General features: G+C 43.4%; 1 protein-coding gene across 3 annotated transcripts in view; it reads left to right on the top strand.

Moving 5' to 3' along the window:
• DPYSL3 (dihydropyrimidinase like 3) overlaps positions 1-18,485 on the top strand; it is a 114,423-nt gene that overhangs the window by 60,026 nt on the left and 35,912 nt on the right. For all 3 annotated transcript variants that reach the window (XM_067732164.1, XM_067732166.1, XM_067732165.1), the window contains exon 2: positions 16,236-16,324. In XM_067732164.1, coding sequence (XP_067588265.1) covers positions 16,236-16,324 — 89 coding nt within the window. The remainder of the gene's footprint in view (positions 1-16,235; positions 16,325-18,485) is intronic.

Genomic DNA, 18,485 nt, shown 5'->3' with positions numbered 1-18,485 from the left:
TTATGGGCAGATTTGTGTCCATTCAAAATTCATGTGTTGAAGTTTTAACCCCCTAGTACCTCAAAATGTGACTGTATTTGGAAATAGGGTCTTTAAAAGGGTAATTAAGTTAAATAAGGTCATTAAGAGTGGGTCCCGATCCAGTACGACTGGTGTCTTATGAGAAGAAATTAGGACACAGACACACACAGAAGAGAGACCGTGTGAGGACCCAGGGAGGTGGAGCTGGCCATCTACAAGCCAAGGACAGTGGCCTCAGAAGGAACCAACCCTGCCGACACCTTGACGTTGGAGTTCTAGCCTCCAGAACTGTGAGAAAACAAATTTCTGTTGTTTAAGACAACCAGTCTGGGACAGTTTGTTGTGGCAGCTGCAAACTAATATGGGGGAAAAGTTAAGAACAAAGACATTTAAAATTCAAAACTTCAAACCGGGGAAGTTCTCAATGAATAGAAAAGGGAAACCCAGGTAATTAGTATTTCTAAGAAATAATGCCATGCCAAAGCCCATACTGACTTGATTTTCAATCATATTTTTATATATGGCATCTCATTTCATGCTTATAACATGCCTAAGGTGTAGTTATTATTAGTTCCACTTTACAGATGAAGAAACTGAGGCTCAGAAATTTAACTTATCTAAAGTTTCGTATTTATTAGCTAAGCGGGTGGTGTTAGGTCCAAATCCATCTCCTTGTCTGACTTTAAAACCCTCACCCACTACACTGAAGTTAACCCAAGCGGTTTAGTAACCATTGTTATCAAGTTGCTTAAAGTTAGGAAGAGAAAAAAATATACTCTGAAGTCTCAGTCACCTGGAATCCACTTAATCGATTGAACAGGAAATATTTGGCCCTTGATTTTAGGGTAAAAATGGAGATCAGGGACATTTTAAAAGATAATCAAGGTATTTGAGGTCTACTGCAGAGCCTTCCCAGTGGCTTATACCTTCACATGTCAAAGTGGACAGCTACACATAATGAAGAATGAATGTTCATAGCGATGGGCCCCAGGCCCCAAAGAAATGTGACCCATCAGAGGAGAATCGGTTACGTGCGCTGGGTCACATTTGCTAAAGCAGGAAACCAGACCTGTACATCTGTAACATGAGGGGACGTGGAAGCTGTGCCAGAGTTTTACAATTACTTATTTTAGAAGTGTTTTCAACAATAAGACCTGATAAATATGTAATCAATCAAAAAAAAATTAAATGAACTTGAGCTGCTGGTAAAACCGCTTGTTATGATATGGGAAACAGAAGGTGCTTGAAATATTGAATGTGGATGGCTCTCTTGCAGCTGTGCCCTCCCTGTTTTAAGGTTGTGTGGTCTATCATTTCTAAAACATATGGGTTAAACTTACTTGGACTTTATCAGTGTGAAGACACAATCGAGTTAAGAGGTGGCCGGGCTTTGTTTCCAGCAGGTGTTGGGGTTAAGGCCCAGCTCAGCTATATAGCAGCTGTGTAACTTAGTGGGCCCTACCTTTAAAAGAGAATTTTAATCCAGCCACTTCTCACCGTTTTTCATCCCTGCCACCACCCTAGCTGAGCCTCCATCACCTTACTGCAGGAACCCTCCAATGGTCTCAGTGCTTCCACTTCGCCAACCATCAGGTCATTTCTCCATGCATAAGCAGAGTGATCCTTTTAAAATGTAAATCAGATCAAGTCACTCCCCAGCTCAAAAATCGGTTGCACTTGGAATAAAACCCAGACCATGGTGCTCAAGGTTCCACGTGGCCTGGCCCTGACTATCTCCACTGCCCCCAGTGTCTTGGCATCAGCTGTCCTCCCTTCTCACTCTCCCTTGGACCTGATGTGTTTATCTGCAGCTCAGAGCTTTGTCCTTGCTGCACCCTTGGAGTGGGGAGCAGTCTTTTCTAGGAGGCTTTACTTGTAGAACTCAGTTTGGCTGATAGCTTCCTAGATATGCCCTCTTTGAAGACCTGATCAGAAGCAGTCCCAGACCTTCTTCCAAGCCTCCATCCCCTCACCTCTTTATGTTTTTCAATTTTTAAAAATTTTTTAATTAAAAAAATATTTATTTATTTTGGCTACGCTGGGTCTTAGTTGTGGCATGTGGGATCTTTACTTGTGGCATGCAGACTTCCTAGTTGTGGCATGCACATGGGATCTAGTTCCCCGACCAGGGATCGAATCCGTGCCCCCTGCATTGGGATTGCAGAGCGGAGTCTTACCCACTGGACCACCAGGGAAGTCCCTTACCTTCTTTCTAAATGTCACTTATCACTGTTGAAATTACAGTACTTATTTATTGGCTGACTTATTCTTTGCTGTTTCAACTCCTACAGTTGCAATGGCAGGGAATTAATTTTGTTCACTCGTGTATCCCTAGTACTGTGAAAAGGAGGCATTTACAAACGTTAAATGAAGGAACGAATGGATAAATAAATACATGAATGAAAAGGCATGTTGTTCCTTTACTTTAAACTAATGTGCTTTCCCTTAGTAAGTGGTTTAGGGAGAGCGGGTGTCAAGGAAACAGGGTTATCAGAAGACAACTAAACTATCCGCCCTATGGTCTAACCTCAAGTGAATGAAATGATCAATGAAAGATGAAAAGACTTGGGATAACAGACACAAGTCATACCACAGATGAAAACCTGCTGCATCTGAGATGACTTGAAGAGACTTGCAAAGGTCCTACCTAACTCCTTTGCTATTTCTTTTAGACACAATTTAATACATGTCACAATACACATTCTGGAATGCAGAAAACACCTGCAACTGGAAACTTCAGTTGCCTTAGCACTTTTGAAAACATTTCTGAGCAGAGACACGTCATAAAAGAACAGACTGTTTTGGAACTATTCCAAAGAAGATCATTCTCCTGGTGTTAGAATCACAGAAAGTGAACCAGTGATCATTGGGAAAAGAAGCGGTAACTCATGGCTTTGCAGGTAGGGATGAAGTCTGCGGGCCCTTAGCCACAGGGAATCAATTCCTGTAATGTCAGCATAGCATTTGCAAATAGAAAGCAGTCTTGAATATATCCCAGGAAGTGCCTGTTGTGTGAAGCCTTGGATCTTCATTGAAGATGAAGAAACCTTTTGTCACAGCAGGGTTAACTGCCCGCTAGTCTCATTTTTGCGTTTGGATAATTTTCAAGTGGTACCTCAATTATATTTATTTCAAGGGTTCATTTCATTCCAAGTCTGCCTGATCTCCTGAAGTCCTTGTTCTCAGAGCATCTGCAGTTTTCTCTGTCAATATAACTTGGAGAAGTTTGGGGCCGAAGAGTCAAAAATAGTCAGTGCTTAAACACCGATCTATCGAACGAAAGCAGAGCTGTGGGTTTGCAGGTATCAGAAGGCTGTGACCCAGAGAGTCAGTCATCACCACTGTCTGCTTCTTGTGTCAAAAAAGAGCCAGAAAAAAGAGAGAATGCCCCACCTCCTCTGCTTCCCATACTCGTTAGGAAGTATGTTTGGGTTCTTATAGGAAGGTAGTTAAGGCCTATATGTAAACTAAAAAGAGGTGAAAAGTCAAGCTACTTTTCAGAGATAGCAGTGAGAGTGGGTAGGCATCCAGGTGAAAGGTACTGACATAAGATTTGAGTGCAACTTTGAAAGAAGCGTGCGTTTCTTGAGCACTACCATGCACCAGAATTTGGGCTTGACTCCTGACCTCAGTCCTTTGGAGCAGATATAATTGTCGTCATTTTACAGCCAGGACTGTGACTGTAAAGCCCTTCTCTTTCTCACCATTCCACTGAGCTGCCCTGGCAGATTCACCGCTTAGATCTTTTAGCTGCAAAGTGACTGACGAGGCAGGCCCCTTTGCTGTCCTGTACAGACCCAATCTCTGATGTCTGGACTCCTTGGCAGAGCAAACCGAGAGCATCTCTGGTCTTTGAAACAGTCCCTCCCTCCCATGCTTTCTCTCCAAGGGCCCTTTCTGTGGCCACCTGGTGTGAGCTGCAACACGGCAGCCGTACGTTGTCGACGCATCCACCACGGGCCAGTTTTAGGAAGTCGCAGAAGCCAGTGGTTGTGTGCTTGCAACCGCAGTCCCCAGGCAGCCCTGGCCAATTGAAAAGTATAAGGTCAGACTTGGAGAAAAATCGCTGTGGCCTTCACAAATAGATGGGGAGCAATCGCCTGTCATTTGAAGGTGCCGCTCACACATTCCAAGGCCCAAGCCCGTATTGCTCCTCTGGGGATTGCATTTTGGCTGGCTTTCAGATTCAGTGAAAGAGTTTTTTGTTTCTGAGAAGCAATAGCGGGAATTCACTGGGCTTTCCTGTCATTCCAAAGGCCCAGTCAAAGCCAGCTGCCAGGCACACATGATCAAAGTGGAGAGAGAGCTGCTTCTCAAAGAGGGAAGAGAGTCCCATTCAGTGGACAGCAGCCCCGAGAGGCAAAGTGCCTAGCTTGGGTTCGCAGAGCTGGGACCAGAATCCGGGTCCTGACTACCATTCCAGGCGTCCGTACTACCCTTCATTGCCTTTCAGTTGGTACAGCCATCTCAGTGTAGGGTTAACTCAACTCCATCCATCAGCTTCTAACCAGCCTGTTAAATCTCAAATCCCCATTCCTGCCTATTTGGTGTGTGGCTAACCAGCACCTCAAAATTATTCTTCATGCTCTTGCACCCCAACTTTGTGACTCGTTTCTCTTCTGCATTTTTATTCATCGGTTCTTCCTGGCCAGCCTGCCTTGAAATATCATTTACCTTTAGCACTTCACTTCCTATCTATCTATCTATCTATCTATCTATCTATCTAGCGATCTAAGTATAGTTGATTTACAGTGTTGTGTTAGTTTCAGGTGTACAGCAAAGTGATTCATATATATATATATATATATATACACACACACACACACAACACATACACACACATATATTCTTTTTCAGATTCTTTTATATTATAGTTTATTATAAGATATTGAGTATAGTTCCCTGGGCTGTACAGTAGGACCTTGTTGTTTATCTATTTTATATATAGTAGTTTGTATCTGCTAATCCCAAACTCCAAATTTATCCCTCCCCCACCCTTTCCCCTTTGGTAACCATAAGTTTGTCTTTTAGGTCTGTGAGTCTGTTTCTGTTTTGTAAGTAAGTTCACTTGTATCATTTTTTAGATTTCACAATGAGTGGTGTCATATGGTATTTGTCTCCTTCTGTCTGATTTACTTCACGTAGTATGATAATCTCTAGGTCCATCCATGTTGCTGCAAATGGCATTATTTCATTCTTTTATCATGGCTGAGTAATATTCCACTGTGTATATATACAACATCTTCTTTATCCATTCCTCTGTCGATGGACACTTAGGTTGCTTCCATGCCTTGGCTACTGTAAATAGTGGCACGTCACTTTCTCTTCCCCTTCAGTTGCTAATTAGATTCCAGTTTTCCTCTGCAGTGTACCATACATGTTCTAATCCATACTCTTGCTGTCATCTGGACCATAGCAAAGTCCTTATTCTTTTTTCCTTTTTATAATTTTCTGTATTAAATCCTTTTTAAAAGTTATAAAATGGCATATGCATTGTGCAACTAGTGAAATAATGTACGTAAATAGAGGAGAAAGAGAAAAGAAAAAAGTTCCTTATACCTCCTCCCTTTGCATCCTTTCCCCCTACCATACCTAATGTTGACAAATTTGGTATACATCCCTCCAGACCTTTCTCCTGCTCATACAGAAACATAATAATAGTATTTGTTTGTTTGCTTTTGCAAGAACAGTATCGTATTTTGCATATTGCCACTTACTTATTTTAGATATTTCTTCAGTTCAAGATATAGATTTAACCTGTTTAAAAAGTGGCTGCACCATAATCCACAGTGTGGCTGTATTGCAGTTTATTAAACTGTGTCCCGTGGTTGGATGTTCAGGGACTAGGCTGGATGTTTTTTGTTTGCCTCTTCAGCTGCCCTCGCCAAGGTTTTCTGTCCTGCTCCACACCCTGGACCTGTCTGGGCTGCACCAATAGGTCCTTTGCCCTTGGGCTCCTGGTTGGATTTAGTTGATGTGGCACCACTAGGGGACTGGAGGGAGGGTGGACCACGAAATCAGGGTGTTTTCCCTCTGATTCCTTGCTGCTGGGTTGCTGTGGAGTGGCGACGTGCCTCTGCTGGAGGTCACAGCAGGTGCCCTCCCCGTACAGCTGCCCTCTTCAGCTCCGGTAATCACTCCTCTGGCCTCCTTGGGCCTGGGGATGGCATTTCTCCTTGTTGTTGGTGTGCTCTGGATCCATTTAATTTCCTTAAACCCTGTCCACGCTTTGTTAAATAATCCCTTTGTTAAATGCACTTTAATAATCCAATTTGAGTATTCCATCTGTTTCCTGGCATCCTGAGTGATATAGGTTGTTGCTTTTTCTTCCTTTTCCCACCCCCCACCACTTGCTGTTACATTCTAACTAGTTCCTTCCTTTATCTCCAGCATGGCCATTCTGTCAGCGTTTTTTTTTTTTTTTTTTTTTAACTCTTCGATTGTATTTCACTCGTTTTCTCAAAATCCTTCCACAGCTCCCCAGGACCTGTGGGATAAAGGTCAAACCCCATAGCCAGCCACTGTTTGCATCCCCTTCTTCCAGAATCCAAAGCATCAGGGACCCCACCCATTTCCACAGTTTTCGCCTGAAATGCATTTCTTGCCTTGATACGTTTGGTTTTCCCAGTGACTGGTTATGTGACACCAGACCCTGCACTAACCCCCCTAAGCTTCCATGTCTTCATCAACCCAATGGGGAGAAAACAGCAGATAATTCATTTCATTGAGGATTAATTGAACAAAATGTACATAAAGCTTCTAAGAGTTTCTGACATGTAAGTTTCCAGTAAATGCTAGTTACGAATTATTGTTCCCCCACTTGCCTTGGGTCATACTTGTGGGTCCAGATTAACCATTTTCCCAAGACCCACCTCGGCTCGCCTCTGTGGACCCTTCTTTGATTTCTACCATTTTTCTCCCATTTCTCTCTCTCTCTCTTAATTAATAGACTTTGCTCTTCAGATCACTTTTCTTTTTTAACATCTTTATTGGAGTATAACTGCTTTGCAATGGTGTGTTAGTTTCCACTGTATAACAGATCACTTTTAGGTTTACAGAAAAATTGAGCAGGAAGTAGTAAGAATGCGCATCTGCTCCCTCCCACTCCCCCCCACCCCAAGTTTCCCCTGTTATTAACATATTGCATTGGTGTGGTAAACATTTGTTACAGTTGATGAACCAGCATTGATATGTTATTAATGAAAGCCCATAGTTTTACATTAAGGTTCACTCTTTTTTGGGGGTACCTTTCTATGGGTTTTGACAAGTGCATAATGCCTTGTATCCACCATTAAAACATCTTATGCAATAGTTTCACTGCCCTGAAAACCCTCAGTGCTCTGTCTGTTCACCTATTCATCCCTCCCTCCCACCCCCTCCCTCCCCAAACCACTGGCAACCACTGATCATTTCACTGCCTCTATAGTTTTACCCTCGCTCTTTTTACTTCACATTATTATTTGTGGTCATGGCTTAATTTTTCCGACTGTTTTGTCCTTGCCTTCCCGTACACCTAACATAACATCTTCACAGCCAGTAGTCACACAAGTGTACGTTTCAGGAATGAATTATTAAACCTGTTTATCCCTAGAATCGAGACCTGGTTGAAATTTCAGGCCCTCCTTCCTGATGAAGTAGGCGTTTGGCTTTTACACAGGCTGTCGAGCTGATGGGACACAGGATCCCGTTTGAACATAGCTGGACCCCAGTTTCCTAGCGTGCATATGGGACAGAGAGCTTTCACCCATAACACATGGATCTGAGGCCTAAAAGTACCAATGCAAAACAAAACAAAAAACCCCCAAATGACAAACACAACACAAAACTCTCCTATAAACCCAGACCAAATGTGGCCATGAATTAGATCTCTAAAGCACTGACTTTTCTTCAAACCATATTCTCCTTTATACTCTGTCCTGAGCAACACATTCTCAGGCACTTTGTATGTAATAGTAGTAGCTACCTTCCATTTATACTGCAATTTGGATTTGCCTTCAGTTGTACATGTACATAATCAGAGCAATAAAATAGAGGTGGTAGCACAGTCGTGAAATTAGTAGTAGTGGTAATATTTGTAATGCCTGCCACCCATGGTGCTTTTTCGAAGTGCCCCGACCCTGCATCATGATACTTAATTCTCACAGTAGCTGGGGAGGTAGGTATTAGTATCTGTACTTTACAGATACGTAAACGGGCCTTTTTAGGGAGCTCCACCTTCACTCAGCTGAAGACGCTGAGGCCCAGAGCTGGATCAAGCCACTTGCCTAGAGGCACACAATGAGTTAGCAGAGATGCCAATGCAGCTGTGGCTTGCAAACTCCCTTGGTCGCTACCTAAATTCTGAATGGTTTTGCAAACTGTGATTAGGGCTGGTTTCCATCCAGACAGCAACCTTTCCATTTTTCCTTCCCCAAAGCCCAGCTAAAGATGGACCACATTTTTTTTCTTGTACCCAGATTTGTCACATCCTATTTTATGATAAGGCATGCTTGTTCTCACACTAGATTTACCCACCCTGCCCCTCTCTCTCCTTCTCCCTAACCTTCTGAAACGGTGATCCTTCATTCCAATAACCTCCTCCGTGTGCTGTGCTGTCCAGGACCTGGGACGTCCCTGTGACTCTGCTTTGGACACTGCTCAAGCCCGTGGCGGCTCACGTTGGTCCATGTCGGTCCATGTTTCAAGAGCAGGGATGGTAGTCCTGCTGTTACATTAGATCATTTTAGGTGATTCTGGAAGAGGGCATTCAATGACACTGAACCACAAAGAGAGAAATTTTGTCCCTTTTCTAATTATTTTTCTAACCTTGTGAGCAGGTCGAGGAAAAAGTCTTAGCATAGTGCTACTTTGTCTTGAACACCACCCCTCCACTTCCCGCCCCACCCTGACACTGGGTAATCTTCCTTTTAACAAAGGTAGCAGATCTGAGCTCATCCTTCAGAACCCTTTTGAGGGCAGAGAATGGAGCCAAAGTTTCATGAGGTTTTTATTGTATTCATTCCTAGGTTTACTGTCTATTTTTGGTAAGTGATACTGGCTTAGAATTTATGGGAGTGAGACAGTGTTTACTTTTAAAATATATTTATTTCAGGATAATATTAAGTAAATAACAGTACGGTTTGTACCGGGATCTGTCCAGTATCATGAAAATAGCACAGTAGTGACTGAGGTTTGGGCTTCACAGGCCCAGCTGACCTTCCTGCTTGAGGTTGGAATGGCTTTGTGGTTCCTCTGTCCATCGCTGTGTCATCCCTCCCCTCCCCCGGTTCCCTGTCTGGTTATCCACTCATGCTTATCTGTGTCTGGAACCCTGTTAAAGACTGGGAGAGTGTTATCGGGCGCTGGGATTAAGATGCCATCCACGGTTCATTTCGCCACTCCAGTCTGACCCAGGGCAGGGCACATCACTTGTCTGGCCCTTCGATAATTACGTCTTCAAAATGGTGAACATGAAGTTCTGGGGGGAAGAATGCGCACAGCTGGCTTTGATGTTCTAGTTCAGAAGAGGGAGCTGCCACCCTGCCCTGGTTAAACCTGCCCTTGGCTACTGCTTCCTCTGCATTACTGCTTTCCTACCTTGTGGTCTGTCCTTCCAGGGCCAAACCAAACACATGAAAGAGACAACAGTGCTTGCCATTCATTATGCATTCTGCTCGGTGGGCTGTGCTTTGAAGGGAGTGCCCCCCCCCACTCTCCCCTCCCCACTCTCCTCCCCACCCACTCCCACCATTAGCCTCCATGGTGCACACTTGGTCATAAGTATGTTTGGATGGTGAGAGAAAGGAGGGATGTTTTTGAGATTCATCTGTAGCAGTTCAGAGGTTTGTAATAGCCAGCCCTGTACAACTATGCCTGGTTTCAATAAAGACTCAGAGCCAGGAAGCTGCATTGCCCTTCAAGAAGTCTTATTTCCTCCCTGACCTTACTCGTTCTCTCCGTCTCCATGGCATGCTTGTCACTGAGGGGCCTGGAAACAGATCCATGCATTGGGCAGGGAGGGTGAGTTTGGGGGCAGGTTTGAGACCTTGCCACCCACTCCGCATTCCTGCTGGAAGAGAGCAAGTAGATTGTTATCTGCTCATGGAGCCTTATTTCCAGCGGAAGAGTGACCTGGAGGGGCCGTGGGAACTTGTCCTGTGGGAGTGGGTTTAAAAGAAGAAGTCTTGGCTGACCTTGGCAGCCAGTGGCAGGAGCTGAGAACAGTTGCTGGGGGTTGGCTGGGGACTGGCGCCTCTGGAATTCCCTTTATGGCAAGGTCTGTTAGATTTTGATTAACAGAGTGTTAGTTCAGTTCTTCTAGAATATTTGTGAGAGGGCCATTGTACAGTGGCCAGTTATGATTGAAAGGAAGAATAATTATGATAGTAGCTCACATGTACTAAGCATCTATAAATTGCCAAGCAAAGTTCAACCCTTTACCTATAGGAACCCCCATAATCCTAACCAGCACCCTGAGAGACAGATACCATTGTCCCCCGTTTCACAGATGAAGTAACTGAAGCCCAGAGAGGTGAAGTCACTCTCCCAAACACAGGTAGTGTTCGTTGCAGAATTCAAACTCATGCCTGTGCATCTCACCCAAGGTTGCATATTTAACAGCAGAGGTGGGATGAGATCTCTGGTCTCCTGAAAGCCTATTCAGTACCTTTTCCTAAATACCATGTTGAGGCAACCAGGACTATCTTAGAAAGCCTTTTCTCTGTCTTCTTCAAATGATGCTGCTTTGGGGAAGAAAAGCTACAAGATTTCATCTGTGTAGTCTGTCCATCCTGTTGTATTCTTAAGCATGGGAGTGTTTTTAGGGAGTCAAATCTAATTACCCAGATGGGAATTTATTTTAAATAACCACCTGCGCCTTCATCTGGACTTAGAAAGGATCTTGAGTCCCCACTGAGGGTCAGAGTCTGCACATTGTGATTTGAACACAGGTACTAAAAGATTTTATTGTGGAAGACTCCTTCCTCAGTTTATATTCTCTTTTTCTCTTCCTAGGATTATAGTTTTTATTCTGAGCTGCTGGCATGTCTGCAGAGTATAGGACAGATGTGTCCTAAGTACTGTTCTGGGGCTGATTTTACTGAGTGAGAAGAAATCCACGGAGGGCTCTGGGTTCTCTGGGAGGCATATTCTCCTTAGCTCAGACAGACGTGGTAATTTAAGTTCTTTACGTTGAAGACTAGGTGAGGAAAACCAAAATGGGAACCAGCATCTCCAGCCGGCTTAAGTTCAAGATCCTGTCCTTGCATTTTCTATTCTAGTTTGAATCACAGCCATTCTTAGCAGCATCCCTTGTTATAAGTTTATTTCCTCCTCCCTTCCCTCTCTTTTTTTTTTTTTTTTTTTCTCTCGGTACGCGGGCCTCTCACTGCTGTGGCCCCTCCCGTTGCGGAGCACAGGCTCCGGATGCGCAGGCTCAGCGGCCATGGCTCACGGGCCCAGCCGCTCCGCGGCATGTGGAGTCTTCCCGGACCGGGGCATGAACCCGTGTCCCCTGCATTGGCAGGTGGATTCTCAACCACTGCGCCACCAGGGAAGCCCCTCCCTTCCCTCTCTTGCTCCCCCTGTCCCCTCTGTACCTCTGTCTTTTCTCACTCCCTTCCTTCCTTCTTTTCTTTGTTTCTCTCTGTCTCTTTTCTGTCCCATTTTCTCACAGACTCTTGATTTTTTATGCTTGATTTTTCTAATCATTGTCATATCCTAGTGAAGGAAAAAGGGTCGGACTTTATCAAACTTCAGGGGCCTCTGCTACCCTGGATTGTAAATCAGGTCCCTTTATAAGCTGCATTAACACATTCAGGCCATAAGGGGCAGGTCTAATCCACTGATTTTATAAGTAGTGGCTTACAAGTGATTGGATTCCTGAAGTTTCCTACTGCAGAGGAAGTCAGCCGTTCCTGCTCTGGAACTGTCAGATGCAGTGTCAAACAGAGAGGACAGCCCTGTCGGAAAGAGCCACTTGGCATATGGTTTAGGCACTATTGGTGCAGTGGCCTCAGGTGGAAAGCAGTTTGGTGCCAAGAGAGGAGAGACCTGGATTTACTTCCAACTGGAACTGATCAACGCTGTCACTTGGAGAAAGTCATCTGTCTCTCTGTGTAGATCTCCTCATTGGGAAAATGGGAACAATAATCCCTCCCCAGTATGCTTCTTAATTTAAGGCATTTTATAAAAATTTAAAGTACTGTAAATAATGAGTGGAATAAATATAACTAATATTTATAGGTGTTTACTGTGTTAGATATTTTATATATACATGTACACACACACCACAAACACACACCTTTCCCCCTTCATCCACCTCATTTCGTCCTGGCAGCCACCCTGAGAGGTGAGCTAGGTGTTATTATCTGCTCTGAGCTAATAAAAAACTTGAGGTGCTGAGAGGTTAAGTCCTAACTCAAGATCACACACCTGGTTAAGTGGTCGGCCCGATTCTCCTAGTAGTGGGAGAACCCAGTGGAGCCCAAGCTTGGCAGCTGGTACCCCTGGCACCCCTCTGGGCCGCAAGACCAGGCTTCACTCAGCCCTGGTGGCCGTGCAGGGCCCAAAGCAGCCAGGGTCCTTGGCCTGGTGCTGCAGGCTCTGAAGAGCTTCATCTTGGGTTCCAAATACCCTCCGGACTATCCCTGTGTGCTCTAGAAGTACCTTCATCCTTTATACCTATTAATGCATGAAAAACGTTGGTCGGCTCCCATCTAGACCACTTTACCTCCTCGGGCGTCAGCTCTCGGGTTCCTGACCGCCTCAGCTACTGAGAACAGAGAGCAAAGAGCCCCTCAGAGCCACCCTCACCTTTCTAACACCGTCGAGGGTAACTTTTAACCAGAGCTGTCAGAGCTGTTCATCTTGTTGGCTTTGGGCCCCAAAATGTGTTACTGCCTAAGGCTGGTCCATGACTTCACAGACAAGCATGTTCCGTAACCAGGGAGGTCTGCTTTCATGTGGCCTGGGAGTGGTCAGTCGTTGCTGTATCATTCTTCAATGCCAAGTCCAAGACTTGCCTTTCACATGCTTCTGTGTCTGATGACTGTTTGCCTGGGTTGTCCTTTGTAGTGGATTCCACATGCATGGAAAGAGTTAAAATTAATAAAGCAGTTTTATTAACCACTTTAATAAAAGTTCAGGGGACAAGCTGAAGACCCCCAGGAACAGCATTTGCTTGAGCTCTGTGAGCTGTGGTTTTGATATCTCTGCTCTAAGTGATAAAGACAAATAATATTAATACTATAGTGCCTACAGCAGGGGTCTTGTTACTCCCATCTCTGAAACTTACACCAGGCCTACAGTTCATCTTTGTGCTCTGTTTAGGTTCCTGATGATTGAGTCAAGCTTATTTCACTGGCATTGGAACAGTTTTTAACAATGCCATCTCAGTGATGTTAATTCCACTTGGGTCACCTCTTACTACACCCCTGATGTACAAGGGGCCTGAGATAGCTTTTTCCCCTTTGTTCATATTTCATGCTTATTGAAGGAAGTGATGATCCCCAGTGGCTCAGGACTGGATGCCCCCAGGCAGGAGGATGGTCATATTTCATGACTGGGCTCAGTTCAGGCAGTAACTGGCCCCTTTCCCTAACCCAGCTTACTTCAGCTCTTTGCTAGAAAGACAAAGAGCATCATAAAAGCACTGAGCTGTGAGAGGGAACTCTTATAGTTGCCAAGATTGTTATTAGTATGAAGCTCCTGCTGGAGAAACTTTTGTTGCCTTCACAGACAACACAAACTGTGTCTGGGGCAGTGGTTCCTGGTGCTGGTCTGTGACTTGCTGTGGGCTGGCTGATGGCTGCCTAAGAGCCGTTTATAGAGCTTATAAAATACATAGTTGTTGGCCTAGAGCAGGGCCTGGGAATCTATATTTTTCTAATGTGCACCCTAGTTTGAGAAGCACAGTCCTAGGACTGCCTCCTGTCATTTTGCAATTTCTGTTCAAGTGATAGATTACAGTAGCCTTCAATTAAAATTGTTTTTCCTTACAAGTCCAATATTCCGACCACTTGACATAACTTTCTGACTCAGATGGCCTTTTTATCATTCTGATATATAATACCACCTCCTGTGTCCCACCCTTCAGCCATTCATTTGACCAATATTTAACAGCTATCGAAGACGGGAATAAGGTAAAAAGATCAAAAGACACATAGTTCTAAGACTACGGGAGTCTTTGGTGTAGTCAGGAGACCAATGAACAGTAAACCAACTCTTGTAGAACAATTCATTGTTTCAGCTGCAGTGGGAGCAGGTAGCATTTGCTGGAAGGTCAGGTAGTGTGTCCTAGGGGAAAACCCCTTTGATTGAGGCTTGACAATGGCGAGGATGGTCGTCAGTGGTAGGTGAACATAGGAGAAGGCGGAGAGAACATCTTTGCAAAGGCTTAGTGGCCAGAGAGCCTGATAGGCGGCTAGAACTACGTGTCTCTTAGTTTTGCCACCGTATAAAATATGAGGCAACATGTGATAGAACCTAGCAGAGTGGATGTAATGACAGAGGCCAGCTCCTGAGGGGCTTGGAGATCACGTGTGGCAGTAGTTTGTATTTGACCTCATTAGCACATCTTCTCTGCCATATATGTAGGTTTTGTCTCAACACCTCATTGATCTGTATCTTTAAAAAATCCTTCCCCCTGACAATACAGTATGATGAAATTTCTTATTCTTACCCAATACCTTGGAAGCAGGAGAGAGTAAGTGGTAATTGGCTATATCCCCAGAGGAGTCCTAGCTTCAATTCTCATTTTCTGGCCCTGTTCACAGTCTTTGATTTCGGAAGCCAGAAGTCAGCCTGTCTGTGGGGCTTCCTTCCCCCATGAAACCTATGTCCTCTTTTGAAAGCCCTCCCTCACCAGCATCATCTCATGCCATTTCCCTCCTTGATCCCTAAGCTTCCTCCACACTGATCTTTTTCAGGTTTTCAAAGAAACAAAACTTCTTCTTACCACAGGGCCTTTGCACACACTGTTCCCTCTGCTTGCAGTTCTCCATCTAAATTGATCTTCCCTGAAAAGGCCTTTTCCAGCCTCTATTTAAACAAGCCCCACTCCCTTGTATTTTGTGACACTCGATACAATTTTACATTGTTTTACTTATTTTGATGACTTTATTTCTTTATTGCTAGACTTCCCCTTAAGTTCCATCCAGGCAGTGACCTTGACGGTGTGGCTCACTCACAATTGCATCCTCCCCACTATTTAACAATAAATATTAGATACTTATTTGCTGGGTGAGTGGATGTGTGAATAATGGATGGATGGATGGATGGATGGATGGGTGGAGAGTTGAAGTCTGTATGTTGAATTCTTAACAAACTGCAGCCCACCATTGTTCTTTAGGTTGCAGTTCCACTCATCCAGGCTCCTAGGGATTCTCTTCTCCCCCATGAACCCAACAAAGCTATGTCCATCCTTCATGCTGTGGTCTAAGCTCCATTCATTTAATGAAATCTGTGATCTCTAAAGCTGACTAGTGATTTGTTTCTCTCCTGACTTATAAATAAAATATATGTTTATATTTTATTAATAACTTCGGAGTGTATGTGCCTTGTTTCCAGTTGGATCACTTATCCAAACTTCATTTAAGTTGTAATTTTTAAAAAGACGTTTCTCATAAGAAAGGAAATTTTTTTTCACAAGAAAAGCAATAAAGAAATATGTTTCAGAGAATGTGAGAAATACTGAGTATAGTGAAGCAAATATGAATCCTGCATAATTTCTCCACCTCGAGTTATACATTCCACAACTTTGTGTGCATGTGTGCACATGTTTAAGTATCCTGAATTTTAAACATAACATGATCCCCCTGTCATATAAAGACTTTTAAAGGCCATTTCATTGTATGCCTGACCCTAAGTTCTGTTTTTGGGAATCACTATTGAGTGCCAACAGAATACCAGACAGAGTGCCAGGCACTGAGGTAGATGTTATCCCACTTTGCATTATATAGTGCTTTCTGGAAAAAGCCAATATAAAGAGTAGCTACATTTCTGAGTGGCTATGATAGGTTGCAGAAGCAAGAGGTGAAACTCCAGAATAATTTGAATAGGGTCAAACGAGAAAGGCTGGATACCTAACAGAAAGACTGAGTGCACTGAGCACACAGATGTCTTAAGAAAATGGTTTCTGCTAAACCTCTAAAACAATGAATGGGGAGCACCTCGGCAGACCTCTCTTCTCTGAAATCCTAGCTGTGAGAATGACTCCCGTTTTCCTTCTTTTCTAGAGCGACCGTCTTCTGATCAAGGGAGGCAGAATCGTCAACGATGATCAATCCTTTTACGCTGATATTTACATGGAAGACGGCTTAATAAAGTAGGTATATAGTACCCTTTGCTTTGTCTTTTGAACTTTCTTCGTTAGAGGCTCAGAAGGAAACTTGCTTCTTTCTTGCTCACTAGCCCGTCACTTCTGTGTGTTTCATTTCTCCTCCTTAAAAATGAGTTTTTATTTTAGCCCTTCAGTCTGGATGCACATAATCCCTAAAAATGGGAGCTAGCCTTAGTTCACTTGGATTACATGAATGAAATGAAAAATCTGAATTCAGTCACCCAAATGATGCTAAGGGCCCCTTTGGGCAAGCTGCATTGATGGGCACTCTATGTGTCTTGGAGAATTGGGAGATGTCACCACTGTCCTTAAGGTCACTGGAAAACGTCCACAAATCACAGCACCCTAAAAATATAAGGCTTAGTGTAATAGGTACCAAAGGAGCTCAAATGAGGATAAGTAATTTAGAAGTGCACAGGGAGGAGAAATCCCTTCAGAGGAAGGTTTTGAGATGGAGAGGGCATTTAAACTGAACCTTATCTTAGGTAGGACGTGGATAGGCAGAGCACAGATAGGACATACATAGGGCAGGCAAGGTTTCCAAATAGATACTCTAGGGATATATAATTACTTTACAAAATGGTTTGCTATTGGATGCCTGTAAGTAGCACAGCCAGGTAACCTTTATGGGTAGCTTCATAGTGACCTTTAAAAAGGGATTTGATTTACACATAGCCTTCATCACATAAAGCCGGGTACTTCCCCACATTGATAAGGTATTGTATAAAACTGGTATATCCAACCCACCATATGAGCCATCCCTGGCCTCATTCAGTTTTATTTTTATCTTATTCAGCTTCATTGGCTAGCTTAAGATTCTGGTTATAGATTGCTTACGTATCTTTGGAAACTTGGCTTAAATACAACTTTCTGTAGGCCAACATTCCTTACCAGCCCCTAAATCTAGGCTAGCTTTCCATTTGATGAGCTTTTAAAAACCCTGTGCTTTTATCAATCGTAGCAATTCTGACACTGTTGGCACTCTTAGAGCCAGGACCATATCTTATTCTTCTCCGTATCTGCAGCACTTACCCCAGTACTTAACATATAGAGACTTTTGTAAGAGCTACCTTTTATTGAGTATATAGTATGTGCCCGGCACTGCGTTAAATGTTTTACATGCCTTATCATTTAATCTGCCAGCAATCCTATGAAGTGAGTACTCTTATTACCCCCTTTTCAGAGGAGGATAGAGGAGAAAGAGGAAGAGAGAGTAAATAACTTGCTAAAGATCAACATATTAATCAATGCATTGAATGAATGGATGAGTGAATGAATGAATCGATGAATGAGTAACAAATGCAAGAATGAAGATATTTGTGTCTGGTAATCTTGCCAATTTGCATAAATACTTTTTCATATTAGAAGCAGGAAAAATGGAATTGTTAGACAAGCCAACCAGTGTAAAACAGTACTTTCTTCAAAATATGAGCCATGATTAATTCTACATTTTTCTCTTACTAAAACATTATTGTGTATAGTCCACTCTCTGGTGGAAGTGTGTTCCCTCATTTAGAGACGTTCAGAGTTGGAAAAAAATTTAGTACCTAGTGCTTCTTCCTCATTCCAGAGCTCATGGCAGGCATCACTAATTGATCACAGAACTTTTCACAGTTGAGCCCTAAATACAGGCTCAGAATCCATCTTCACGCAGTGATTCAGGCACCTACTACCATAGTTGAATACAAAAACTGAGTCTTCTTTGCCATCTCTATTAAAATAGACTGGAAGGCCACTTGTCAACGATGTTATAGAAGGAATTTAACCATCAGATGTGTGTGTTGGTGGTGGAGAAAAGGGTGTATAAACATGATCTTCATCCAGTCCTATAAAATGATATATCTCCAACAACATTCTTAACTCACAGAGCATAAAAACAGAAATAATTTCCTCCAGTTTTTACAGAGTTGTTTCCTGTGAAGATTGATGGAGTACCTGCTATGTGCAAAGAAGTTGTCTCAGGCACTGGACACGTACTATGTCACACGCTATGGTAGATATCACTGGGACCCAAATCATCGTGCTCTTTTCCCCCAGGGACCTGAGAGTCTTTTAGGGGAAGTGACATGTCTGTACATGCAAAGCACGTGACATCACCAGATAATATCAATATCGAGTATTAAATTAGTAGAACAGATGAGATCCA

This window comes from Pseudorca crassidens, chromosome 3 (genome assembly GCF_039906515.1).
Source record: "Pseudorca crassidens isolate mPseCra1 chromosome 3, mPseCra1.hap1, whole genome shotgun sequence".
NCBI lineage: Eukaryota > Metazoa > Chordata > Mammalia > Artiodactyla > Delphinidae > Pseudorca > Pseudorca crassidens.
The sequence above is the reverse complement of the archived record's forward strand: the minus strand, read 5'-3'. Positions and strand labels throughout refer to the sequence as shown.